This window comes from Brachionichthys hirsutus, chromosome 15 (genome assembly GCF_040956055.1).
Source record: "Brachionichthys hirsutus isolate HB-005 chromosome 15, CSIRO-AGI_Bhir_v1, whole genome shotgun sequence".
In the NCBI taxonomy this organism is placed as follows: Eukaryota; Metazoa; Chordata; class Actinopteri; order Lophiiformes; family Brachionichthyidae; genus Brachionichthys; species Brachionichthys hirsutus.
In genome coordinates this window covers 9,877,644-9,902,530 of record NC_090911.1, presented here as the reverse complement: position 1 = coordinate 9,902,530, position 24,887 = coordinate 9,877,644, and the positions used below count along the sequence as shown (strand labels likewise).

General features: G+C 45.3%; 4 protein-coding genes across 4 annotated transcripts; 3 read left to right on the top strand and 1 right to left on the bottom strand.

Annotated features, from left to right (window-relative positions):
• The first annotated feature begins 2,696 nt into the window (after nt 1–2,696).
• On the top strand, nt 2,697–7,182 carry sema4e (semaphorin 4e). Its single transcript, XM_068749282.1, has 14 exons — nt 2,697–2,805; nt 2,915–3,060; nt 3,377–3,439; nt 3,515–3,613; nt 3,748–3,847; nt 3,951–4,061; nt 4,424–4,575; nt 4,734–4,909; nt 5,002–5,158; nt 5,245–5,467; nt 5,556–5,671; nt 5,750–5,907; nt 5,986–6,038; nt 6,417–7,182. Exons 1-14 carry the CDS (start codon nt 2,697–2,699, stop codon nt 7,037–7,039), a joined length of 2,286 nt encoding a protein of 761 aa, XP_068605383.1. The 3' UTR covers nt 7,040–7,182.
• A 188-nt stretch (nt 7,183–7,370) lies between these two features.
• cactin lies at nt 7,371–11,523 on the bottom strand. Its single transcript, XM_068748899.1, has 10 exons — nt 11,212–11,523; nt 10,155–10,752; nt 9,941–10,036; nt 9,707–9,852; nt 9,454–9,616; nt 9,253–9,367; nt 8,938–9,130; nt 8,710–8,832; nt 8,225–8,559; nt 7,371–8,094 (listed from the first exon to the last, which is right to left on the bottom strand). The coding sequence occupies exons 1-10, from the start codon at nt 11,514–11,516 to the stop codon at nt 7,604–7,606; spliced, it is 2,565 nt and encodes an 854-aa protein (XP_068605000.1). The 5' UTR covers nt 11,517–11,523; the 3' UTR covers nt 7,371–7,603.
• Nucleotides 11,524–12,606: 1,083 nt separating this feature from the next.
• On the top strand, nt 12,607–16,270 carry LOC137904290 (ubiquitin-conjugating enzyme E2 R1-like). Its single transcript, XM_068748451.1, has 5 exons — nt 12,607–12,949; nt 13,207–13,293; nt 13,424–13,521; nt 14,160–14,294; nt 14,372–16,270. The coding sequence occupies exons 1-5, from the start codon at nt 12,764–12,766 to the stop codon at nt 14,580–14,582; spliced, it is 717 nt and encodes a 238-aa protein (XP_068604552.1). The 5' UTR covers nt 12,607–12,763; the 3' UTR covers nt 14,583–16,270.
• A 268-nt stretch (nt 16,271–16,538) lies between these two features.
• On the top strand, nt 16,539–23,441 carry sirt6 (sirtuin 6). The gene is made up of 8 exons (XM_068748560.1): nt 16,539–16,707; nt 17,542–17,669; nt 18,621–18,803; nt 20,048–20,107; nt 21,465–21,560; nt 21,644–21,724; nt 22,926–23,049; nt 23,139–23,441. Exons 1-8 carry the CDS (start codon nt 16,642–16,644, stop codon nt 23,439–23,441), a joined length of 1,041 nt encoding a protein of 346 aa, XP_068604661.1. The 5' UTR covers nt 16,539–16,641.
• Nucleotides 23,442–24,887: the final 1,446 nt, after the last annotated feature.

Genomic DNA, 24,887 nt, shown 5'->3' with positions numbered 1-24,887 from the left:
CCTGGAAACTAAGAACAAACCACAGACTACTAAGATCAATGCTGACAGGACAAACTCTGACCTGAGACAGATCGTCCGCTTTGAATTCTTTCACTTCATTAAATGTTTAAAAAAAAAAAAAAAACTGTGCTCAGTGTTTGCCTGCTGTTTGTGATTGACAAGCAACCTTTAAGGAACCTTTGTTTTCAAATGTGTCCTGATTCTATGCTACCGTTTACATGTTGGTGCTGTGACTCAACCAGTTGCTCGGTTCTCCTGAGAAGCTCCGGCTGATTTCTGTATCTCTTTCTGAAAATCAATATCCTTGGAAAGAGAGAGCCCTCCAGTGGAGAGTCCTTCAACTGAAGTTACGGAAGCCTTAGCACTGATTGGTGTTTGGCCCTTAACAGAAGGAGTACTAAGCACTTTGCATAGTCCAACCTTGTCACACGGACACACCACACCCTACCTCTGATAAAACAATCCTAATTTATTCCAGCTCTGATTGGCAGTTCTGTCAGAATTAAAGTGTCTGGGCAGCAGTGGCAAACTTTCATGAGGTATCTTCTTATTCTGAACAGTGTATTGTATGTTTGTACATGATGTGTTGTGTCTGCATTATTGGTCAGTGTTTGTTAATTATGAAGGGCATTAAATCTTTTTGCATGTGATTTGTGAATTGATGGCTTGTACATTTTTCTGAAGTTCACATTCATTTATTTTATTTGTGTCAGACTGTTAGGACCCATGCAGTCACTGAATGACATAAGATAATTAGAGAATTAATCAATATTAGTGAATGACAAGGATGTTAGAAAATCTGTTTTTTTTTTTGAATGAATGTCTTTTTAATAGTCTTTATGTTTCCACAGAAGTATTGAATGAGAAGAGAAAACCGTTTCAATTTCTTATTGTACCAGTGATCCCACACATTTCATTAAAGACATCCTGGAAATCAGTTTGAAGCTTGAAACAGACAATCTTAATCACCACCAATTAAATTGTGAAGTTTCACAATGAAATAAATTCTTAACTTCTAGTATAAAATCCATTTCTTAATTCTTGCCAAGTTTGAATAATTTATCACAATGTTTATTAAGGTGAGAGCTAACATGTTTTTCTTTCTGTGTAATTTTCTATTTTTGTCTTTCTTTGCAGCATTTGTGAATCGAATGAAAATTACAAATATTTCACTAATATAAGCTTGAAAAAAAAAACTTTGGGTCTCAAGTAGTTTATCAAGGTTCGTTCATGGTTTTAACACCTTATTGTTCATGTGTGTTGTATTTAGGGATGACAAGAATCAATGACATAATCAATTTGAGAAGAGCGGAAGTGAAATTGAGAAGAAAAAAACTGAACTACTGAAAAACGGTGTCTGAACAATTTAATAATGTTTTTGCCAACAACTATGTCTAATTTATTTATTTCAGGTCACAGATCAGTTGGAAGGAGGTGTCAAAAAATAAATAAACAAGACCTGGCGGACCAACCAGAGCGGCCCGCGAGACACGCGGATATTTGTCACTCTTCGGCCGTGCGGGGAGCCGGAAGGAGGCAGGAACAGGTCGCTGCTTTCTCGGTATGTTTCTGCGGTTTTCAGAAGTAAAACTTTGTTGTTCCTGCAAACAGCCATTAAACCGTCACCAAACGCGGGCGTAATAAAAGTTTACCTAATGGAACTTTTATTTACCGCCATGGGTGTGTCGGAGAGCAGGTAAGTCATTAACTTTGCAGAGGAAGTGTTGCCGCAGCGCTTGCGCGTTTCTTATTTATTTAATTTTTACGCACGCCAAATAACGAATCGTGCTTTAACGTGTCAAAGAGACGCATTCCCACGCCCTCAGAGAAGTTTCCTTGTAGATGCTTATTCAATATTAATGTTGAGTGAGTCTAGGACTAACACCGCTCTGCAGAGCCGGGCGTCTTAATGCGAACGCCGCGTTATTGTGTGCGTGCGTGCGCGCGCGCATTGAAGGGTGTGGAACGAGCTGATTTTTGGCACAGGGACAACTATGTGAAATACCTTATCAGGGCTGCGTTCTCTGACATGCTGCAGCTCATCCGTTACACACAGCACCCACACAAAACTTAAAACACACACACACACCTATAAATGCAACAAAGGATCACAAAGAGAAGCAAGCAAGTCCAGTCCAAGGTCATGTTTATCTCACATTAGTTACTTTTTTTCCTGACGGCATCTACAGTTAAAGTTGAATATGATGATTCTCGAATTTTGCCACCCCCCCCCCCCCCCCCAAAAAAAATTTTTTTAGACTTGTGTCGAGTTGCAAAGTGGTAGTTGTGAGTCAATAGTTGTGCTTCTGTTGGTGTGATGAAACCACATTGCACACACGACCAAATGCAACCCGGTCGCAGCAGCGCTGCGTTCTTGTGTTTGTGCTGGAGGGGGCGCCCTGCTGAATGCCCTTCATGGCCCTGCATTAGCATCACTCTGCGTGTTTGCAGCGTCTTTTCTGTCAGGAGAACTGATTGTGAAATCCGCACAACCTTTTCTCTTTCAGGCCTCCTCGGCTTCGTCGCTGCGGTCTCTGCCGTCCCGCCCCATCATGGACAGCTTGTTGAGCGCGGCCCATAAAGGGGCCAGTGCCCTTCTGTCGGCGTCGCGCCTTCGTGTCTTTGCCTCTGTGTGACTGGCAAATATCGGAAATAATAAGGCTCTTGGATTCGTTTTTAGCACGAACAAAAGAGCCATGCGTTTGCCGTTGCTCCTCGTTATCTGTTGGCTGTTGCCCCCGGCGACGATGCTGGAAGAGGACTCGCCCCTGGGTTGTGTTCCTCGGAGATCTGTGACCTATCATGGTAAGTCTCGCGAACGCGCTTGCGCAACTTCAGCTAACGGCGAGTGAACCTGTGGTTTGAGCTTATTTGCTGAAGGTTGTTACAATAACCAGTCGTGTTCTGTCTCTAGGGGACAATGCGAATCTGTTTCGTGAGGAGGGAGTGTTCAACTACTCCACCATGCTGCTGAGAGAGGATGTCGGCCTGCTCATGCTGGGTGCCAGGGAGGCAGTATATGCTCTTGACCTCAACAACATTTCTAAGAAAGTTTCTTCTGTAAGAAAACCTTTTTTTTTTTTTAAACAAACCATAAGCGGCCAGTTCCACCCTGGAGCAACGGCAATTAATAGTTATCCACTTTTGAAATTTGTCATTAGATCCTTCTTGCTTCAGGGTTAAGAAAATGTGCAGAAAATACACGCGGTTCCTTTGAAATAAATCTTGAATGGTTTATTTTTTGAGCTTCAGAAGCCTAATGGTAAAGGCAAAATGTCCCTGGTTGGATTCCCTCTCTGTGTTTACACTCTAAGCTCTCAAATATAGGTGTGAACGATGCCAGGAGAGCATTATATTTAATTTACTACGTTTATAGGTGAAATGGGAAGTGACCCAACAGCAAGAAAAGAAGTGTGGAATAAAAAGAGACAATCTTAAGGTGGGTCCCTTGTAGCGTTAGCGACTAGAATACATTGAATCGTGAACAGATACATAAAATAAAATGCATTTACAGATGGAGTGCAAGAACTATATCAGGATCCTGCACAAGGTGGAGGATGACAAGATGTATGTGTGCGGAACCAATGCGTTTGATCCCGAGTGTGATTACATGGTGAGGCAAATTCACAGCCGCACGACTGGCTTCTCTCAAGTTGCATTTCTTACCATTTATAAACTGATGTTATGGGATGCGTTCCCTCTAAATGGATACAAATAAACTGATTTTAACGATATTGGTTTGCACAGTCCTATAAAGATGGCAAGCTGACCCTGGAGAATAAAACCGAGGATGGCAAAGGGAAGTGTCCGTTTGATCCGCACCAGCGTTACGCCTCTCTGATGTTCGGCGAGTAGAAATTATACTACATGGTAGAAAAGAGACAAGTATTGGTTAATATGACAGGATGTTTATTTTTTTCTTCATATCTCTGCTGTTGTGTCTTTAATAGAAAAAAACCTGTATTCAGCCACTTCAACCAACTTCCTGGGGTTAGAACCCGTCCTGACGCGCAGCACTCCCGTCACCATACGCTCTGAGTTCAAGACCTCCTGGCTTCATGGTGAGACTTTACAATAAGTACCGAGTTAGCTCTTCAAAGGAGGAAATGTCCATCTTATTATTTCCCCAGCGATTGCCGCATGTTATAAACAAACATTCATTATTATCCGCCCCATTAAGACCTTACGTGTCTCCAAAGAACCAGACCGAGGGCTCTAATGAGATTTCTGTTTTCTTTCCCTCTGCATGAAAATGAGGAGGGAGTATATTTCTCTGACTTTCAATAATCTTTATCCAGATTATGCGCGTTTATATTTTGTATTCCCACAATTCCTCCAGATAGGAGCAAATCTCGAGCGCGTGAAGTAAGCCTCCGTCACAGGGCGGGGCGTCACGCCGTGATTGATCTTCTGTCTCCATCAGAGCCCACCTTCGTTTCCATGGCTGACATGCCAGAGAGTGAGACGAGCGCGGAGGGAGACGACGACAAGGTCTACTTGTTCTTCAGGGAGATCGCTGTGGAGTGCGACTGCTACAACAGGCTGGTGGTGTCCCGTGTGGCCCGTGTCTGCAAGGTGAACGAGTTCACGGCGCATGCGTCTCCCGGGGTGACGGTAACGTGACGGTACTTCCCCCAGTTACCGAGCCCTTTCCGCTTTGTGACGATCCATCCCGCGTGTCGTGCTTTTCCCACTGGCGAATGCGGCACGACGGTGCGTTTCTGTTCGCGCAGGGAGACCTCGGAGGGCAGAGGACTTTGCAAAAGAAATGGACGTCCTTCATGAAGGCCAGAATGGACTGTCCGGTGCTGGAGTCTCAGCTGCCGTACATTATCCAGGACGCCTACCGCTGGTGTGACCCCCAGCAGAGCTGGAAGGAGTGTTTGTTCTACGCCGTCTTCACGCCACAGTCGTACGTTCGAATGAAAAAGTTATTGTGCCAGAGGAAGGAGGGGCTCGTTCTCTTTAATGGCTTTCGGCTCGCCTTTCTGTACGTTTCAGAAAAACGTCAGACCTGTCTGCAGTGTGTGCGTACTGCGCGTCTGACATCAGCAGAGTGTTCGCGGAGGGGAAGTACAAGACCCCAGTCACGATAGGAACCTCTGTTGTTAAGTGGGTCATGTACAGCGGGGATGTCCCTGTCCCCCGGCCCGGAGCTGTGAGTCTACCTTTTAGATCAAACTTAAAACTGATGCCTTTTGTCCACTGCCTCAGTTGTTCTCTCGATGTTCTCTCCCCCACCAGTGCATAAACAATGAGGCTCGTAACGCAGGCATCGCTGACACTCTGGACCTCCCGGACCCGACCCTTCAATTTATCAAACTGAGGCCGCTTATGGACCAAGCCATCCAGCCGGTGGGACAGAAGCCTCTCCTGGTGCGAAGGGGAGCTGCATTCTCACGCATCGTCGTCACCCAAGTGCAGGCCGCAGATGGGAAGAAGCACAATGTGATGTTCATCGGCACTGGTGGGCATTTCACTCCCGGTTCTGCCCTGTGTGTGTGTGTGTGTGTGTCAAATAAATATGCCACATTTGTGCGTTCTCATGTGAAAAGAGGAAGGAACGATTCTGAAAGCGGTGAACTATAATGGAGAAATGTTCATCATAGAGGAAGTACAACTCTTTCAGGCTCCGGAGCCAATCAAGATTCTGAAATTCTCCAATGTCACGGTAACTCAAATGCTTCAATCTTTGAATCGATAATTATCAATACACTGGACACACCCCTGTACTTGTGTGTGTGTGCAGGGTCAGCTCTATGCAGGCTCAGACTACGGCGTAGCACAGATGCCACTGGCCACCTGTGAGAGGTCCTCCTCCTGTATGAGCTGCGTGCTCGCCAGAGACCCGTACTGCGGCTGGGACAAGGCTGTTGGGAAATGCGTTCGTCTATCCAGTTCACAGAGGTAGGCAGTTGTTCCAACATGCAGCCCGAGCTGCATACCTGCTGATGCCTGTTAGCCAATAATTATATCTATTTTCAGGGAGATAATCCAAAGTGTGATGGAAGGAGATGCCTCCTTCTGCCCAAAAGCTGGTGAGTTATTGCTCTATTATCCAAAAAAGCATCAGCGGGTCATCAGATTACCCTGCCCCAGGCTCTCACAGCTATCATAGATCTTAAAGGTTAAATGTATTTGTAGGAAACAGTATATATCATCACATTCCATCTACAACAATTGATGTGTATTGTCGATGTGAATATATTACTAGCTCTGATTTGTTTCGTGATCATTTTAGTGACAAAGTGAAGGTTTACTAAAAGGAAGGCTTAAATATTTCTTGCCTTCAAATTCATATTAATCATTTAAGTCCATACAAACCCTTACAGGAACATTTCTGCCTCTTACCATGTGCTTTAGTTTGGGTTATTGGATCAAAGTCATCTATGATGTACCTCTAACTTTGTTTTCAGATCCCGTGAAGCGGCCGAATGAGTCCATCTGGCCCGGGGGGAACCTGAAGCTTCACTGTCCTTCCCCTTCCAACCTGGCTAAAACCACCTGGGAGCGGGACGGAGCCGCCCTGACTGCTGTTCCTCACCTTCAGTTTCTCCGAGACGGCCTGCTGATTCTCAACGCCTCGCACTCTGATGCCGGCAGGTACCGTTGCCTGTCCGTGGAGCACTCCAAATCTGGAACATTCACCACCACCGTGGCCGAGTACCAGGTTAGCATCGGTCCGACGGGCTCTGGCAAAGGGAGCTTCATTCTTCCAGAGGCTCGGAGGGACGGCCCCTCTGTGACTGGACTGCAGGTTGTAATTGGACTCCTTGTGGTTTGCCTTCTTGCCCTTTTGACCTGGAACTTTTACAAAGGCCACCTACCACTGCCCTGGAACTGCAGAAAGAAGAGCGAGCAATCGCAGGAACAAGGGGATCTGAAATGCGGAGATGCTCAAAGGTCTGCACTGACGGAGGACAAGCCCCTGGTGTCTGTTACGAGCATCACCAGAGAGGAAGCGGCGCTCTACGCCCCGGATGAGAATGACCACCCAAACGTTAACCTCCCTTCTCTGCAATTTATCGACGATGAATAATGAGGAATATAAAAATGACAAGCAGCTTGCTACGAGTCCCATCGAGTTCTGTTCAAATGTGATTAATGGATGAGGAACTTCCTGTATTAATTACGATCCCAACTACTGTAGCCCGATCGGCTGGAATCTGAGTTGAATGACTTCGGTGCATAAAGTGGTTGAACATACTTTTGAGCAGAGAATTCAATTTGTTTTGCTACAGATGTGTTTACAGTTCAAAGTACTTTTGTTTCCTACTAGCCGTCATCAGACCCACATTAGTTTTAATTCTGATCGTCACAGAATGTATCATAACTGAGCGTCTTCTAAACACCAAACTCTTTCTAGCTGGTTGTTGTTTTTAGAGGATCCAAACACAGAGCTAAATACTTTTCAGCGAGCCTGGACTTGTTCTGCATGTGAAGAGCAGATCCCGGCCTGGAATGAAGAGTTTTAACTTGATGATTTAAAAAATCTTTAATATGTAATTTTCACACTACATTACAAAATACTTTTTGCTTTAACATCTGCAGTTTGAAACGATAGAAACAAAGAACATTGACTGGGCTTTCGGGCCCGTGGCCTCTATCTCCTGTAGCGGTACCTCTTGAAGTGGAACCACAGCTGGAAGATCCCATTGGCGAACTGACAGCGGAAGCCGTGTCGGTGCGAGTACTCCCACTCCCGGTTTACGATCTTAAAGGCTATGTCCTCGTAGGGAGGGCCTGCGTGGAACCTCAAAATACCAAAGTCCTTGTTTTCTGGACTGGGCTCGAGGAAGTACTGCGGTGTGGAACGCTTGTTGATCAGGTCCGGGTAGAAAATGTTGAATTTGTAACCCTGGACGATCTTGGGCGGAGGGTTGTCGAAGTCGTAATGCGTCTGGTTGTACTTGTTCCACTCGAAGCCCGTGTGGACCCGGTTGAAGAAGCGGGGCTTCCTGGGCCGGTATTTATCCGCCCACAGATACATCTTGCCGGTGACGGGAAACTCCACGCTGAACTGGGCCTCGTCGGTCCCCATGCCTTCTCTGGCGCGACGTATGAAGGCGTCTTCGGCGCTTTCGTTGGCGTCGCCTGATACAGAAGCAAAAAAAAAAGATGCAGTGAGCGTCATGAGGAGAAACGTGCGTCCCTTTCCTAAAGTAATGTGCATCCGGGCTTGGATTTACGGAGTTCCGTCCACACTGCATGACTGAGCTCATACCGGTGACTTGTAGCTGCTGGCGGGCTAGCTGCAGCCTGTGCGCGTCCTCTTCCGCCGTTGTCGTGTGCGAGTCAGGCGGCAGCTCGGAGGACGTGAGCAGCGAGGGACTGTAGCGGCCGGAGTCGTACTCCGCCTGGCTCTGCTGGATCAAGTCCTCCTCCGTCAACACGGCCTCCGCCGCGTCGCTCTTCTCCTCTCCACCCTTTTCTCTTTCCTCCGCCTGGTTTCCTGAGGCGGATGCTTCTTCTTTGTCCCCTTCGGTTTCTTTGGGTTCCGTGGAGGAGCCGGGCTCTTCTGTAATCGCTCCTGCCTGCTCGTCTTCCCTCTCCCTGATTCTGCAGAAATATTTAGGGTTTGATTTTTGTAGTTATAAAATACATCCTTGAACTAATCAGTTCACTGCCACAGAAAATATAGATCTGATTTAGCTACTATGTCCACGGGGTGTCAAGCTGTGTCTGCTGGGATGGCTTGTGACGACTTACTCCTCTCCATCGCTCCTCTGTTCCTCTTTGATGATGGGAAACAAAGGTTCACTTTCCACCCCTTGTTCCTGCTTGAGTTTGAAGAGCTTCTGACGCAGCACGTCCTGATGCCGCTCTCTCAACCTGGGACGTAAAAATCACACATTTCCATCGTCGAGCTTCAGACGCACGTTGGCTCTTACAATTAATGTACCGGTACGAGTAAAACTACAAAGTTTCCACTTGTACCTTGCTCTGGCCATATAGACCCGGACTTGCTGCAGCAGACTCTCCCAGTAACCGATGTCCAGATTGGATCCTCCTGCCCGAATCTTCGTCTCAATGTTCAGGTGCAGTGCCTGCAGCTGGCTGTATGTCTTTCCTTTGAACACCGTCTGTACATCTATAGTCACGGCTGTGTTGATGCCCTCGCGTCGATCACCTGCGTGTTGACAGATGATTAAGGAACGCCACCATTGAACACCGAAGGGTAAAATGACAGTTATCAGTAAATTCGCACGTGAAGCATTCAACAGTAGAGGCGACTGCAATAAAACGGTGTACCTGGTCCTTTCCCAGACGCCTCCAACTTTCTCAGCTTGCTGATCTCATCTTCTGTGATGGTCGTCATGTCTCTCCAGAAGTCCACGTTCTTTCCTTGCTCCAGCTCCATGTACACCTAAAAGGACGACGACACTCGTCCAGTAACAGACGCGCTGACGGATTTCGTTCCCTTGCAACTCGAACGCTATAAAATGACCCGACCTTAATGTCCTCCAGCAGATCATCCATGTCGGTGACTGTCAGCCCGTTGAGGAAGGTGTAAGGCTCGTGCATCTCCACGGCGAGATCGTCGTCTTCCGCACTGATGTACTTCGCCAACAGGTCAATTGGCTTGGCGCGACCATCGCGGATTCTGATTTTAGACCTGTACGCACGGCGGACGTAAACATTAAGGAACACCCCCCCATTGGGACTGGCAGTGGGGGGGGGGGGGGGGGGGTGCATCAACGCTCACCTCAGTTTGGCTTGATGCAGGTGGAAGTTGTCTTCCTGTTCAGCCCACGTTTTAAAATGCTCCGCCTCCTTCTCCCTCTGCAGCATCTCCAGCTCCGTCTCTCTCATGGCCTTTTCCCGCTCCCTCTCCAGCCGGAGTTGTTTTACCTTTACACGCCGATCAAATGGGATTAGCGGAAGGGCTGCTGTTCCCGACATTATAATGCTGCAGATATTAACACAATGCGACTCGTACCTTCTGCAACTCTCTGCGATTCTCCTCCTGAATGCATTTGTTGCGCTCTTTAAGCTCTTTTTCTCCAAGATGGCCGATTCCTTTCATGTCCAGCGCCTGATAAAGCACACGGAAACAACATTTAGTGGCGCTGTGCTCAAAGCCAAGCCATGACGATAACAAACAAAAACAAAAAAATGTCCGGCAATGCTGTGAAAACTGCTCTCCAGCTCACCTTCTGCCATTTGAATGTGCCGAGCAAGTTGTTGTCCCCGAAAGGATTGTCTGCGTTGGTGTATCCCATGTACTCCTCACTCCACCCCATCTTTTCTCTCCTCTTCTTCTCCTTTGCTTCTTTCTTTGCCAGTCTTCTGGCCCTCTTCTCCTCGGGTGTCTCCAGGGCTTTCATCATCTCTCTCTGTTTTGCCTTTTCCTCCTTGTCTTTGGCCAAACGCGCCAAACGGTCAGACCCGGAGCTATCAGAGGATTCTGGTGTACTGGGTCGTCTTCGTACCCTGTCTCGGACCAACCCCTCTCGACTTCTTGCACCCCTCCCCGTCTCCGTGTCTTCACTCCTCTTCTTTCGGTCTACGCTTCTATCTCCTCTTCTTTCCCTGTCTCTGCTGTTACTCTTCCTCCTCTCTCTATTTCTGTCTCCCTCCCTCCTATGTCGGTCTCTGGATGGACTCCTCCTCTCAGGACTTCTCTGCCTCCTCTTTTCTCTGTCACCAATTTCATCACCGGAGTCTGAGCTGTGCCGGGATCTTCTCCTCCCCTCTCGAGTTGTCTTTTCCTTTGTCTTCCTCCTCATTTTGGGATCATCAACGCCAGAGCTGAGACAGAAAAGGTGATTTAGATTAGAACATGCTTGCACCGCAAAAGTGGTATATTTCTTTATCTTTTAAAGAGAACGAGTGAGTGTCAGCATTGGGGACAGGGAAAAGGCTAGTCCGGTTGAATCTGAGTTATTCCTGAACCTTCTAAAACCTTAATACACCAGGAACACATTTTAGGGTTAACATCTCCTCACGCATGTTGCACTGGATCCTCACCTACAAAAGATGTTGCGTAACATTTTTACAAAATTAACATCAATTCCAGCCTTTTGTTTATGTATTATATTATCAATTAGTTGTGGATGTGTAAATATATACACAAAATTATCAAGATGCCAAAGACACAATGCGACTAAGTTTTAAATCCATGCAAGTACGACGTGCTTTGTTGGATGCAACCAACATTGCATTCAGAACAGGCCGAATCGAGCGTCACCAGACAGCAATAATGTTCACCTTGATGATCGACTTCCGGAACTGCTCCTAGGTCTGCGTGTCCGTCGCCGCACGTCGCTTTCCGAACCGCTTCTGGAGTCTGCATGATCCCTGTGCTGGTTCCGGCGTCGGCCAGGAGACCCGTCGTTGGATTCCCCGCTGTTCGACCGTCCCAGTCCTCGGGCGTCAATTTTCTTGTCCCCTGACCGACTCCAGGTTTTCTTTGACTGTGGGGACCGAGACCCAGTTCCTCGGTACCGTTCTCGCCGATCCCGGCTGAGACTTCTGGACATGGAGCGGGACCTACGTCGCGATTTTGAAGCCATTACGAACTTCTCGTTATACCGGGGTCCTAAATGCACTCCGTCGCGTAAATAAGTGGTAATAAAAAAGAAATGTTTTATTTGCTCTCATTAAATAAAGAAAAACTGTATTTGTAAAATATTAACATCAATTAATTAACAGCTAACTAAAACTAGTTATCAACAGCAAGTTATAGTTATATTTATAACCAAATATTATCGTTTCAAAACAAGTAAATTGTTCAGGCAGTAGAACGACAGCTGAAAGGGTCTTTCTAAAAAGATGGCGCGTCTCTCATACCTCACGAGCAACAAATAATTAAGTGCAAATGAAAACACTCATCAACCATTGTTTTATATGACACATTCTACTCAGTTCAACATACATATTAGCTATATTTCCGTATGTTCAAGTTATTTCAACGTGAAAATAGGTCAAAACTGCTTCTCGGAAACAACATTCGTGGTACATGACGTCAGAGAACTTTCGATATTGTAGTCCGAATTTTCTCTCAGTCAGATCGCTCTCAGATGGCACTCAGATGAAGAAAGTGTGAGACTTAACAAATTGTCCTTGTTTGATGTTTCTTGTTTAAACATCCAAATGTCTACGTTGTTTAACGCCATCGTTGGTGCTTCCCCGGATAAAAGTAATACGTTCAAGCAGACGCTGAACTACAAATCCCAGTCTTCATTGGGTGCTATTGCTTCTCTGTGGAGGGGACTCCTTTTCAACAACATTCTTCCTTACTTCTTCTTCTGGTAGGGCGAAATCCGACACGCTCTTGGCTAAAATCTTCAGACTTTCTCTTTGCTAGCGTTTTCGGACCAGTATTTGTATTTTTCCGACTCGTCCTGCTCTCGCACGGCGTAAAAAAAAGAATTCGCTTCACGGTAAATTCCGTTTCAGCTGATCGCTAGGATATAGCTTGTTCGCTAGCTCACTTTAGCCAGCAGCTACCACAAGATTTACGGCTTATATCTGCGGCTGCCCAGGCAGGTAGAATAACAAAAACTCGAGACGGTGGTCAGCCACCATGGTTTAGTAATGTAACTTATTTCTGAATGGTGACATTTTGAAACAGTTTGTTTTTTTTTAAAACCAACGCAACCTTTGTTTGACTTGCGCCGCCTGCGCGGTTCGGCCTGTTTCATTGTTTCCGAACACCGAAAACACACAAGTTGTTGTTTTTTTCCAGAGTCGGAAGCGTGTGGCTAGTTCGGCTCTCTCAGTCAGTGGTCAACCCCGAAAGCTAGCTAGCTAGTTCGGCATGGCGCAACAAGACCATTCTCATGTAGCCAGTTCCCAGAAAGCACTTATGTTGGAAATGAAGAACCTCCAGGAACAACCTGTCGAGGGATTCAAAATAACGCTGGTGGATGAAGCTGATATGTACAACTGGGAAGTGGCCATTTTCGGGCCCCCAAACACTCACTACGAGGGCGGCTATTTCAAGGTAAGAAAATACAAGATTACAACGTAATTTGTCAATTTGAATTAGTTACTGTAAAGCTGTTGGGATATCTTAATATAAATAATTTCATGCCGTTTTGTAAAAAAAATAGAAATCATTGTGAAATAATAAATACTAGTCTGCACCCCAACACACCAAATGAATAGTAATAGACTAACCTCTTAAAATGTACACTGGATTTTAGTGAATGCTGCCCACAGTCCAGTGGAAATCTAAAACCTGAACTGTTTGCACCTCAGGCTCGGATCAAGTTCCCTATTGATTACCCGTACTCCCCACCCGCCTTCCGCTTTCTCACCAAGATGTGGCACCCCAACATTTATGAGGTGAGTCCTTGTACCCTGATTGTAATTTAAGTCCTTACCATCTGACCTATATGTAGCTTAACTTAAAAAAAATAATTCTCAATGGTGACATCACCTGACAGTGAAATGAGACGATTCTCTCTGTTTTCAGAACGGAGATGTGTGTATTTCTATACTGCACCCTCCAGTGGATGACCCGCAGAGTGGAGAACTGCCTTCAGAGAGATGGAATCCCACCCAGAATGTCCGGTTAGTCTCCTCCTCTCATGTTTCTCTTTTCTAGTTCCTCCCAAGTTTTGTCTTCTCTACGCTACTTCAACAAATTCCTCTGACATCATTTATCACGTGCCAACATATATCTGTGTTTGGTGTATTTGTGCAAGACAATTATTTCTTTCACAAAATCAAATAAACAAGCTGGTCATTAGATGAGCACTCTTATTTCTCAGTCGCTAATGAAAAAAGCAATTTGTTGTCATCAAAATAAAACGTACCAATATGATATTTACTTACCATATATAGGGCAGTGAGTAGTAAGAAGTTTACCATTTCAAACAAACAGAATTAATTAAGGTGTGTTTTGTTGCTTTTGTAATAAACAAACATAAGAGAGAATTACATTTTATAGTATTTATTGAATGAACCGCATAGTTGGGCATTTGTGGCTTGTAGATCTCTTTTGTGGGTTGGTTTTTGTTGTGTTCTGTTTTAGCTGAATCCAATAAAACATAGGAAATCACTACAAATCCCTTTTATCTCGGCTATAAACTGAAATCAGTTTCATTTCGCTATCTGTATTTTTTAATGTTAATTTTTTTTTTTTTTACCATAGAGCCGCTAAATAAACATCAAACAAAACGTGCATATTTGACCCTGTCTGCTTCCAGGACCATTCTGCTGAGTGTGATCTCGCTGCTGAACGAACCCAACACATTCTCTCCTGCCAACGTGGACGCTTCAGTCATGTACCGCAAATGGAGGGACAGCAAGGGCAAGGACCGGGAATATGTGGAGATCATCAGGTAAAAAGGTCACAGCTTTTCATCGGCGCTCGATGACGTAACACGGTTACATTTAAAGCACATTTTTATCGCCATAGGAAACAAGTGCTGGCTACTAAGGCGGAAGCTGAGCGCGACGGTGTGAAGGTCCCCACCACGCTGGCTGAGTATTGCGTCCGTACACGCGCGCCGGCCCCTGACGAAGGCTCCGACCTCTTCTATGACTACTACTATGACGACGACGACGTGGAGGACGGGGACGGCGACTGCTGCTACGACGAGGACGACTCTGGCAACGAGGAGTCGTGACGCGCTTGTGGTCGACGTCCCTAAACTAGCTGAGTTCCGTTACCCTCGCTCTCCGTCTGGGTGGCCGGAAATTCTAGGTGGACAACCAAGAATGATTTGAAGCTACTCACTTCTAAACCAATGAAAAGAGCTGTTTTTACCTGAGCCTCTGAATTCTTTTCTCGTGGCAAAAAAAAAAAAAAATCAAAAAAATCGATGGAAAGGTTAGACCTGGTAAGATTTGCACCAGCACAAAAGTCACCGGTTTCTTCAACAGATCTCATCACCTAAAACCTTATTTTGAGAGAATAACTAATTATTGTTTAATCCTACTGAGCCCCCCATTTCCTGTACAGTATATGGTTTGGCGTCAATCCCGTCGATAACAAATGCAACATTTGCACTGGTGCAAACACTTCCAATTTTTGTTCCGCGCCTGTCACATGTTTTTATTTCCCTAATTGTAACCGGGTGTCGCTCACCAGTAGTTTCTCCCAGTGTCTCCTAGACAATAAAAGGACTTTTAGCAGCCTGTTTGAGTTGAACAATCGGCTCAGAAAATACCATGGATTCAACATCTCCAAGTTTCAACATGCGTGTTTCTTTTCAGTGGGAGGAGTTGTCACAGGACAATTGTTTTCTTGTGCATGCCAAAACCTCATTGGACACTTTGTTTTACTGGTGGGACTGTTTACCTGCATCACAGTCTGTCTTCAGCTCGCGCATAAGAAAGACTCCGTGGACGACTGGCTGCCGAGCTGAATCAGCGTGTCAAATGCTCGTGAACGTTTTTTATTTTTTTCGGTAACATGAAATTGATCTTTGCTGTGTTTCTTCTTGTTACTGTTGGATGTGTTTCTCTGTCATTTCTCGTGTGGGGATTATTATGTTGTTTGAAGTAGCTCAGATTTTAAAGAATTGTGTATGATGATAAGGTTTTGAGGGGGGGGGGGGGGGCTTCTGTGGGTTGGGGTTGTCGAATGAATTCAAGATAAAGTATGTCTCTTCAGGTTTACCTGGAGGCTGAAGGCTAAAGTGGTGTAACAGAAAGCCCAAATCATGATTGTTTATTGTATTTGTGACCTTTTTTATTTTCATCATTAGTTAAACACAATGCCTGCAATATTTGTTGAGACGAGTTTCAGTCAAAAGCTGTTGTTGCAGTATTAATTATTTTTTCCAGTTCTGCAGATGAAAGAGAACGAGGCCACTGTTTTTTATTTTCTTATACTCTTTGTGTCAGTGGAGATTGGACAGTTTTTGGTGTAATTTTTAGAATGCATGGGTGTCCTATTTTTTTGCATCTGCAATATTGATTGCTTCATTTATTCAAATTGGCTCGTCATACTGAATTTCTCAGGATAATGATTTACGTATGACAAAACATTTAAGTCTAGCTTCTATTCTCCTCTATTTGGTGGTCTTCAGAGTTGGTTTGCAGCTTTAACAGGAACCATAATTGTATGCACATGTAGCTGTACGGATGACAACAGAATCCTTCTATTCACTCGTCTACATTTTTTATTTTTGGCTATTTAAAACTGAAAAATAAAGATTTATTGGGGAAATTTTTTTGTTGGGTTTTGACAAATGGCAAATATAATTAAAGCATGCAATTATTGAGTTTATAAACTATTTAAAATAGAGGTAGATGTTATGTATACTATAAAAGCTCCTATTTTATGACTGCCAAATCCAGAACTCTACATTCATGGCTTGAATAAATATATAATTGTACGCTTTGACTTTCTAGTCAATAAAATAATCGGAGTAAAATACTAAATACAGATCAAAGACTGCAAATGCCAAAAATTAATATTTATTCTTGTCTATTTAAAATGTATTCTCGTTCATCTGTTAAAACCGTCAAAGTGAATGTTGTGAATCTATAGGGTGTGTTTTTCTATTGTTTATAAATATTTTCAGGCGAAATTCGTCGTCGCGTAGAGATGACGTCATATGGCCGCCATTGTTAAAAAAGAAAACTCCTCTTCGATGGTCACATCTAGCAGCTTTTGTTTACAGGAAGAATATCTTTGAGCCGATATAATAAATAGGCCATAAATATATTACGACAATAATGTCTGTAAATTACGCAGCTGGTCTGTCGCCGTACGCAGATAAAGGTGTCTGTGGACTTCCGGAGGTAAAAGTTACCTTCTTTGTCTCTGTGTTCAGCTCCTAAACTCTGCTAACCGGTTAGCCGAGGATGACCGGTCCCTGCTCGGTCTTCGGGATGTTGTGGCGGAAGAAAAGAGTTGGAAGTATCTGAATTTAAAAATAAACTATGAAAGGTCAATACAAATAAAAATGGCTAAATGCTTGCTAACTAGAAGCACTGACGTAACGTCTGTGGGTCTTCGCAATCTTCGTTAGGAATGGCTCCATTCAAAGTTTTAAGTCCGGTCATTTGGCTTTGTGTTGCTGTATATAACACAAACTCAATGTAGTTTGTCTTTAAGCAGCATTGTAGGTTCTGTGTTCTCTTTATATCGCCCGCTGTTCTCAGTAGGCCGCCAATTATTATTATTATTTTTAATTTAACAAGAAGAAGTCTTCTTCTTGGACTTAAAACAATAACTAGTTAGAGAAGAAATAGACTAAATGTGTTAGAGCTTTATTCTAGACTTGACATTTCTGTTGGAACTTGCATGTTGCAGATGTTATAATAGTGAAATTTACTCCTGAGTAAGAAGAAAGATTATTATTATGTCGCCCAAGCTTAAATGCACAATAAAGGTTCACATTTAAATTTCACGTCTTCAGCTGGTTATTGATTTTGGTTTAGCTGTGTATTTGCATTTCATTTCATTTGCCCCAGTTCGACGATACCACTCACCCCTGTGTCGCTAAAATACAGTACGAGCATCCTCGCAGTTTTTTATTTTAATTTTTTTTGGGAGGCATGTAAAACCAGTTTGATGCTTGTGCTGGTAGCGGCCACCTGTTTTTAAACCTGCAGTTTTCTGCTTCCTGGCAGGTGTTTGACAGTCCTGAGGACCTAAGGTCAAAGGTCGAGACCCTCACTCAGCTGATTAAAGAATCTCAGTACTTGGTCGTCCACTCTGGAGCAGGAATCAGCACCTCGACGGGCATCCCGGACTTCAGGTGAGGCACAAATTCACCTGGTTTCAAATGCACATTAAAGGCACATAGTCGGCTTTACGCCTCCTCCAGGGTGGAGACACTCAAAGTGCTCGGAGTTTCCTCTGCTTATCCGTTAATCGGAGTATAAAAATCAACTCCGATACACGTTTACTTTTCATGGTTGGTGTATAAAGATACCATGAACAATTTAGAACCTTTTAGTGATGATCCAGATCACCATGTGGACGGTGTGAATCCAATTAGGAGGGGAACTAGCTGCTTGGCGGAGGTCTGCGCTCTCTGAGTGCTTTTCTCCTTCCTTATAGAACTAACTCCCACATTGAAAGATTTAAGCAACATATTATGCTTACTATTCCAGCGGAGCGTTCATTAGAACATACGCTGCTTCCATTATTTATTTTCATCAATTAGTCTCAATTTTCCTAAACCAAAAAATATAATTGAGTAAAGAGAAATGTTATGAAATCGGCTCAATGTGAACATATTAGAAAGGTTCTTTATCCTGTTCCCATTAGAATAAATTTATTTCATGGATCAGTTTCTTTTTTTCTTTTTTTCCTTTGTAGAGCCACTGAGTGAACAGAAGAGGGCAGTGCTCCCTTATTGTTTGTCAGATCAGGCTCTGTCTTCAGCTTCCTGCTATCGTCTCTCTGGTGAGAGATGGGGAAAGATAGTAGCTGGCTTTGGGGTTTGTAAACGACGTACAGTCGATGCGTCTGCAGGCCGTGACTGATGAGGCCTGATGGGGGCTGTTCTAGTCCAAAAGAGGGATGCAGCTCCGTTTGAGGGTTCATGGGTTCAGTGTTCAGCTCCTGAAGCAACGTGAGAACGTTAGACGTCATGAGGACGTGCACCAAAGACCGACAAAATGCTTAAACTGGGGTATACGTTTATGCTTAAGTTTGATTCGCATCATTTACAGCGCCCCGCCGTCTCTCTGTCGTCCTTCAGGGGCCCAAAGGGGGTGTGGACGTTAGAAGAGAAGGGCGAGTCTCCTCAGTTCGACATCACGTTCGAAGACGCCCGGCCCAGCCTGACTCACATGGCCCTGCTGGGGCTGCAGAGGGCCGGCTACCTCAAGTACCTCATCAGCCAGAATGTGGACGGCTTGCATGTCCGATCGGGTTTCCCCAGGTGAGCCGGCGCCGCGTCCTGGTGTAGAGTAGAATGAATCGCGTCTCGGGGCGTCGGCTCTCGGACGCTGCCTCGGATAATTGTTGTCACGAGGCAGCAAAGGATAGATGATCAATCACAAGGTGTGGTGGTGCTGACGTTCGTCGTGAGCAGGGAAAGGAGGAATTCAAATTGGCCACTTTATATTCGCCCCATAATGAATATGCTAATTAGGATGATGTATCGCTCAAACATCTCATTTTACATCCTCAAAGGTCAAGTTTGCAATGACATCACCATTTTCTGCCTCCCTCTGCACACGATAGCTCAAACAGCAAACACACTTTGATAGATATTGATTTTGTTCCTGGGGGTGGGGGGGGTGGGGGTGTCACATGATCATATATTTGTGTGTTTTGCACATTTAGATAACAATTCTTTGTCTCCGTGCCCCAAACACGATGTCGTCGGTTGACCTTTCATAATTTACCGTAGCTTGAAAGTTTACCGTCGCAGCAGATTTTGTAGGATGACGCCGCAAAAACGATCCAAATGCCGATGAAAGCCGCGCTTGAAGCCGAGAGGAGGCGAGATGGGAGGAATATGTTGTGAAAACGCTCATCGGGGATGAAGCCGACGTTTTAGTTCATTAAGTCTTTTACGGTAACACAAATCCCGCCGGTGTTTCCAGGTGTGTGTGACGCAGCGTGTTGTCGGTCTGTTGCGTGTTGGCTCGCGACTCATTGTTTCTGGATGAATAAGCCGCTGCTTTGCGATAACGGCTCCAGCGGCGCCTGAATCGATTCGCGCTTTTTAAATATGCGTCACACAACTTCAAATAATCGTGGCCGTAACGAAAAAGTCTGACGAGGACATTGGGACGTCCCGAAGGCCAGGAATTCAATTTTTCATTCGGGACGTGCGTCCAGGTCTTAATGCGTAGCGAAACCTGTTTTTCCCTGGAAGCCATTTCGGCCACCTTCCATCAGTCGGATGGATGGAACGTTGTTGTTGTTGTTTTTTTTATTATAGATGTTTCTAGACAGCAGAGTGGTTGCGCTCTGAGGAAATTCAGTGAGACAGCAGCGGAGCTGGCGAGGTAAATTGCTCTGACATGAATCTGCACAGCTGTCAGGTGGAGGCACGAACGTGGCCTCAGAATATCTATCAGAGTAGGAGAAGAGGCGGAGTCTGTGCTGGGGGGGGGGGGGGGGGGGTCGGCGATCACAGAGAGGTTGTTCATGTCTGTCTCTCTTACTCCGCAGGGATCTGTTGTCAGAGCTTCATGGGAACATGTTTGTGGAGGAGTGTGAGAAGTGTGGCAGGTATCCACACACACACAAACACACACACACACACTGATAATTAAGCCCTTTAAAATCTACTTTCACAACACGATATGTAAAAGCGTGCTGACTGGAGGTTTAGTCGCTGCTAACATTAGCATGCAGCGTCCGTGCCCCCCCCCCCCAGCATCTCAGAAACTCACGACCTCCTGGGATTTTCATTTTCATTCGCCACAGAGTTAAAAAAAAAAAAAAAAAGTACAGGTATTTGGTCAGAAGACTGTGATTGAAAACATTCCAGAGTCTCGGAGGGAGAAAGGTCGGATCTGTTCGCAGGAAAGCAAAAAAAAAAAAAAAAGGACACAAGTAATAGCTGCGGTAAACGCAGCGTGCCGTTTCTGAACGCTCCGCTGTTCAGCAATGAAATCGATGCCCTGCAGCTGCAGAGATAAACCGCCAGAGTTCCACCACTGGATCGGAACGAGAAGATAAAGGCATTCTAGGAATATCAGTAGAAAAGTGTCTGAACGTGCAATAAATCGAATCTTCTGTTTTGCAAATGAGAAACGTGCCCTAAAAACACGTTGAAACTCTTGACGCATCCTACGTTCTGTCAAATATTTAAAAAATAAATAAATCAAAGTTCTCCCACCTTCTGGTGCAAACGAGCTAATCCTATCGCAGCGTAGGCCCGCTGTCACCCGGCCCAGACGACTCCGGGCCGTAATCACATGCAATCCCTGGAGAATGTTGGGGAAGAGATTTACATTCATTTTGCCCGGTAAATCAACACAATCCTGTTTTCAAGGCTTCTGTTGTCATATTTCATATTCCTATGTCCGCTTCACACGTCTCTGTTTTTAATCATTAATGAAGAAGGGCTCTAAAATATCCTTTTTTTATTATTATTGACGAGCAAATTAAATTCTGTCGGCCCAGAAAGCAGCTGCTGTAAAAGCCTCCTCGACAAACCGCTTCGCCCGGAACCAAGCGCTATGAAAACAACGTAAACGTCACTGATTTGTCCTTTCAGTGTCCGACAATCTCCAGCTTTTAGGGCTTGTGAGGAATAAAATGGGTGTTTTTGTCTTCCCTGTGATTTTCTGCTTTGCTACAGAGCGCTCATTGTCTCAGGAACACAATTACTGTCATTATCTCCTCCTACCTGAGCAGGGTTCAGCTCTCGCAATGAAGCAGAAGGAATAATTGTCATTTTTACTCGCCGATATGTCCGGCGAGAGTCCCCCGAGTCCTGAGGCGACGGCTGTCTGCTTCATAATAACAATAATAATTAGAAGAATGTATTATGTGACTTAATTCCTATTCATTATGGTGCTTTTTAAACCATTAAGCTGTTTGGACTGAGACGTAACCTGCAGGAGTCTCGGTTTTCCAGGGAGTACGTTAGAGAAACGGTGATCGGCGTGATGGGGCTGAAGCCGACGGGCCGGAGCTGTGAAGTGGTTCGATCCAGAGGACTGAGAGCTTGCAGGTGAGCGCTTGTTTTCGTTGAAGCGACGCTCCGCGGTGCCTCGAGAGACTTTTTGAATGGCTGTGTTTTCCTCATTCAAACAGAGGGAAGCTGATGAGCACCATACTGGACTGGGAGGACGCGCTTCCTGACAGAGACCTGAACAAAGCAGAGGACGCCAGCAGGTAAGAAGATGATGGCGGTCGGGTCTCCGTTGTTTCGCTCTTTCCATTATATTACCGGGATTTTCCTCGCTCAGCGTGTTTCTTTATAAGCAGGTAATACGTGGATTCATGCCGTTTTTTTTCCTTCTCCCCTGTTCCACCAAGGCACGGATCAAACATAACTGTGAAATAATGCGTTTGATTCCATTTCCCGAGCCTTCTGTGCGGTTGGGCTGTCGGCGCCCAGGTGAGCCCGCGGGCGTTCAGCTTTTTGTTCCATCACAGTCGGCACCTTTTCCCTCCTATGAATCGGTGTGAGGCATGCGGAGTTCGGCGTGCGTTTACACACAGTAGTGAGTCGATCGGGCGCCACCTTGATGTTAGTGGTTTATAAAAGATGCATTGCAACAATTTCAGAAACATTTTCCTTCTTTTTGTTGCGGCTCAGAGGTGGTTTTGTATCGATAGGAGGCCCCCACACTGAGATGTTGGCGCTGATTGTGGTGATCGCTGTCGGCTGTTAACAGTCCTAAATGTCACCGGAGAATTCTGTAGAGAGAATCGGCCGCACAGCTGACAGTCAAATCGCCGTCGACTGCGCTGACCTTTGGGTGGAGGATACTTCCTGCTACGTCCAGCTTCCTACACAGGCGGCATCTCTTCTTCCACGCTGCATTGGAGTTCCTCTTGTTCTATAATCCGTCTTTTTGGGGACATTTTCCTTTCAGTTAGAGTCCAGCAGCTCCATATGATGATCTACAAGCACTTTCTTTTGAAATGCTAATTAAATGTGATCCCGACTGTTCTCCCTCCTTTGAATCTGGTCTTTTTTTTTTTTTTTTTTACCTCTGCTTGATCCATTAATTAATTGATATGACTACATTTTTGCTAGTTTGAGGTGAATCCACAACGAATAAAAGTTGTTTCCTGTCATATTTATTTCCTGCAAAGTAAAAGTAAAACGCTTTGACTGTAAAAGCTTCAAGTTAAGTAAGAATTAATAATTAAACTCTGTCTCAAGCCCGTCCCCGTCCCCGTCCCCGTCCCCGTCCCCGTCCCCGTCCTCTGTGTAGCATTAATATGTGGAAGCACTGTGACGAATCGCTCTGCAGATTAGCTCGTTTGCTCGCTGCCATCGGCGTGGAACGTCACTGGAGACGCTCTCCTCCGAAGCACAAACTAAATTCTCGCTGAGGATGTGACTTGTCTCTCTTCTGTCCAGACGAGCAGACCTGGCTCTAACGCTCGGCACGTCGTTGCAGATCAAACCCAGCGGAGACCTCCCCCTCCTCACCAAACGCAAAGGGGGGAAAGTCGCCGTCGTCAACCTGCAGCCTACAAAGCACGTGAGTGTCATGAACACAAGCATGCGAGTAAATTAAAGGCCGGAACGTCCAGGTTGATCGCCCCGTGGTTGTGATCGTCCCTCTCGTAGGACAAGCACGCCCACCTGGTGATCCATGGGTACGTGGACGAGGTGATGAAGCAGCTGATGGAGCTGCTGGGACTGGACATCCCTAAATGGGAGGGTCCGACGGTGTGCGCGAGCGCCGGGGCCTCCTCGGAGTGCGACGACGTCAAACCGCCACGAGCCGCTGCCGCAAAGGGGAAGTCGAAAAAGGAGGCGAGGAAAAGGGAGGCGCCGGAGCTGGCGGACGATGGGACCATTGAGGTGGAGACGCTTCTGGTAAAGAAGGAGCGAGCAGAATCTCCGGTGGAGATGAGGGACGAGAAATAGCCTCGCCATTTCAGAACGAACCCTTCCCGAACGTTTCGGTTCTCTGTATCGCACGCCACAAAGACTCTTCCTGTCCTGCGGCGCGGGCCTCGTTCATTCCCCTCACAGGCACGACAGACTCGGACGTGACGCACTCCTCAAGCCTTAAACAGAACAACCCTGATCCTACCCGGGGTAAGAAGGCAGCATATCCGCCGTCCTGTCCACGTTACGTTAACTTTTCTTTTCTTTTCCCGGTCAAACGGCAAATTATGTTTCATATCCAACCAGCAGTTTTACAGAGTTAGGAATAAAGCTTTAAGTGATGCAACGTATAGGTGACGCATCTCATTAAAAGCTTTATTTAAAACTGGGTCCTCTGACATCGGACACCTTGGTTTAATTCTTCACCAGAAGAAAAGTCTAATGTCGAGTCGGATTCAGCAAATCTCATTTTGTCCTGTTCAGAAATGTCTTTGGATCGGAATGCTTCTTTGTTTCGGAGACGTTTGATGTCCTCCTTTTGAGAATGAGTGAGTCGAGCCCCCCCTCCCCCCACTCGCCTTTTAAAAGCAGCGTCGCAGTTGAAGGAAAATGTGTTCCTTTTTCTCAGGACAAAAGCACAGATGTTAAAATGCCATTCACTGTTTATTTGCTCTTAACCTAATATTTCAGGTTTTTTTTATACTTTTGACATTTTATAATTCCATTCTGCATCTCTGCTGCTGATTAAACCTTCATCCTCCCGAGTTCTACTTATTGGGTCTGAACTGAAGTGTACTAAAGTTCTTTTATCTCTTCACTTTGTCGTCAGCGATTTTAATGAGCTCCAGATTCACTCTCGGCCCTTCGAGTCCCTGCTTTTATTTTCTGTGATGTTTTTATCTAATGTTGGGATTTAAAGGCGTCGGTGATTCAGTGAGTCCACAGATTCATCTTGACCGAAATTTAATGCCTTGAATTGATTTATGAGGTATTGAACATTCTGGATTTACCAAACACAGATTTTCCTTTATCTATCTTTCCTACATTTCCCATCATGCAACCTTGAGCATCTTTCAGAGGCACCTTTTGCCCAGTCTGACAAAAACCCAAAGGACTTTATCATACGACTGCATGGACACACCACACTGCATCATCGTTCGGTTGATCGGAAGCTGTCCTCAAATCTCATTGAAGAAATTAGTGGATCGACAGCACTCCCGTTTTTGCAGATGCTTCCCCCCCCCCACTCGGTTTGAGCGGGTCTTTGAGGAAGAGCGCTGGAGCCTGATTAACGGTCAAAGCCACAGAGCTGTATTTGAGATTAAAAAAAATCTTAGAGGAAGATGCTTTAAAAAAAAAAATGAAGGCTTCAACTTTCTGAGAACACGATGTCCTGCCTGTTTTCTCAACAAGCCTGAAGACATTCAAAGTCACAGCAGTAATTGTTTTAAATACTTTCCTGTTCAAATAAAAGCCTCCCCT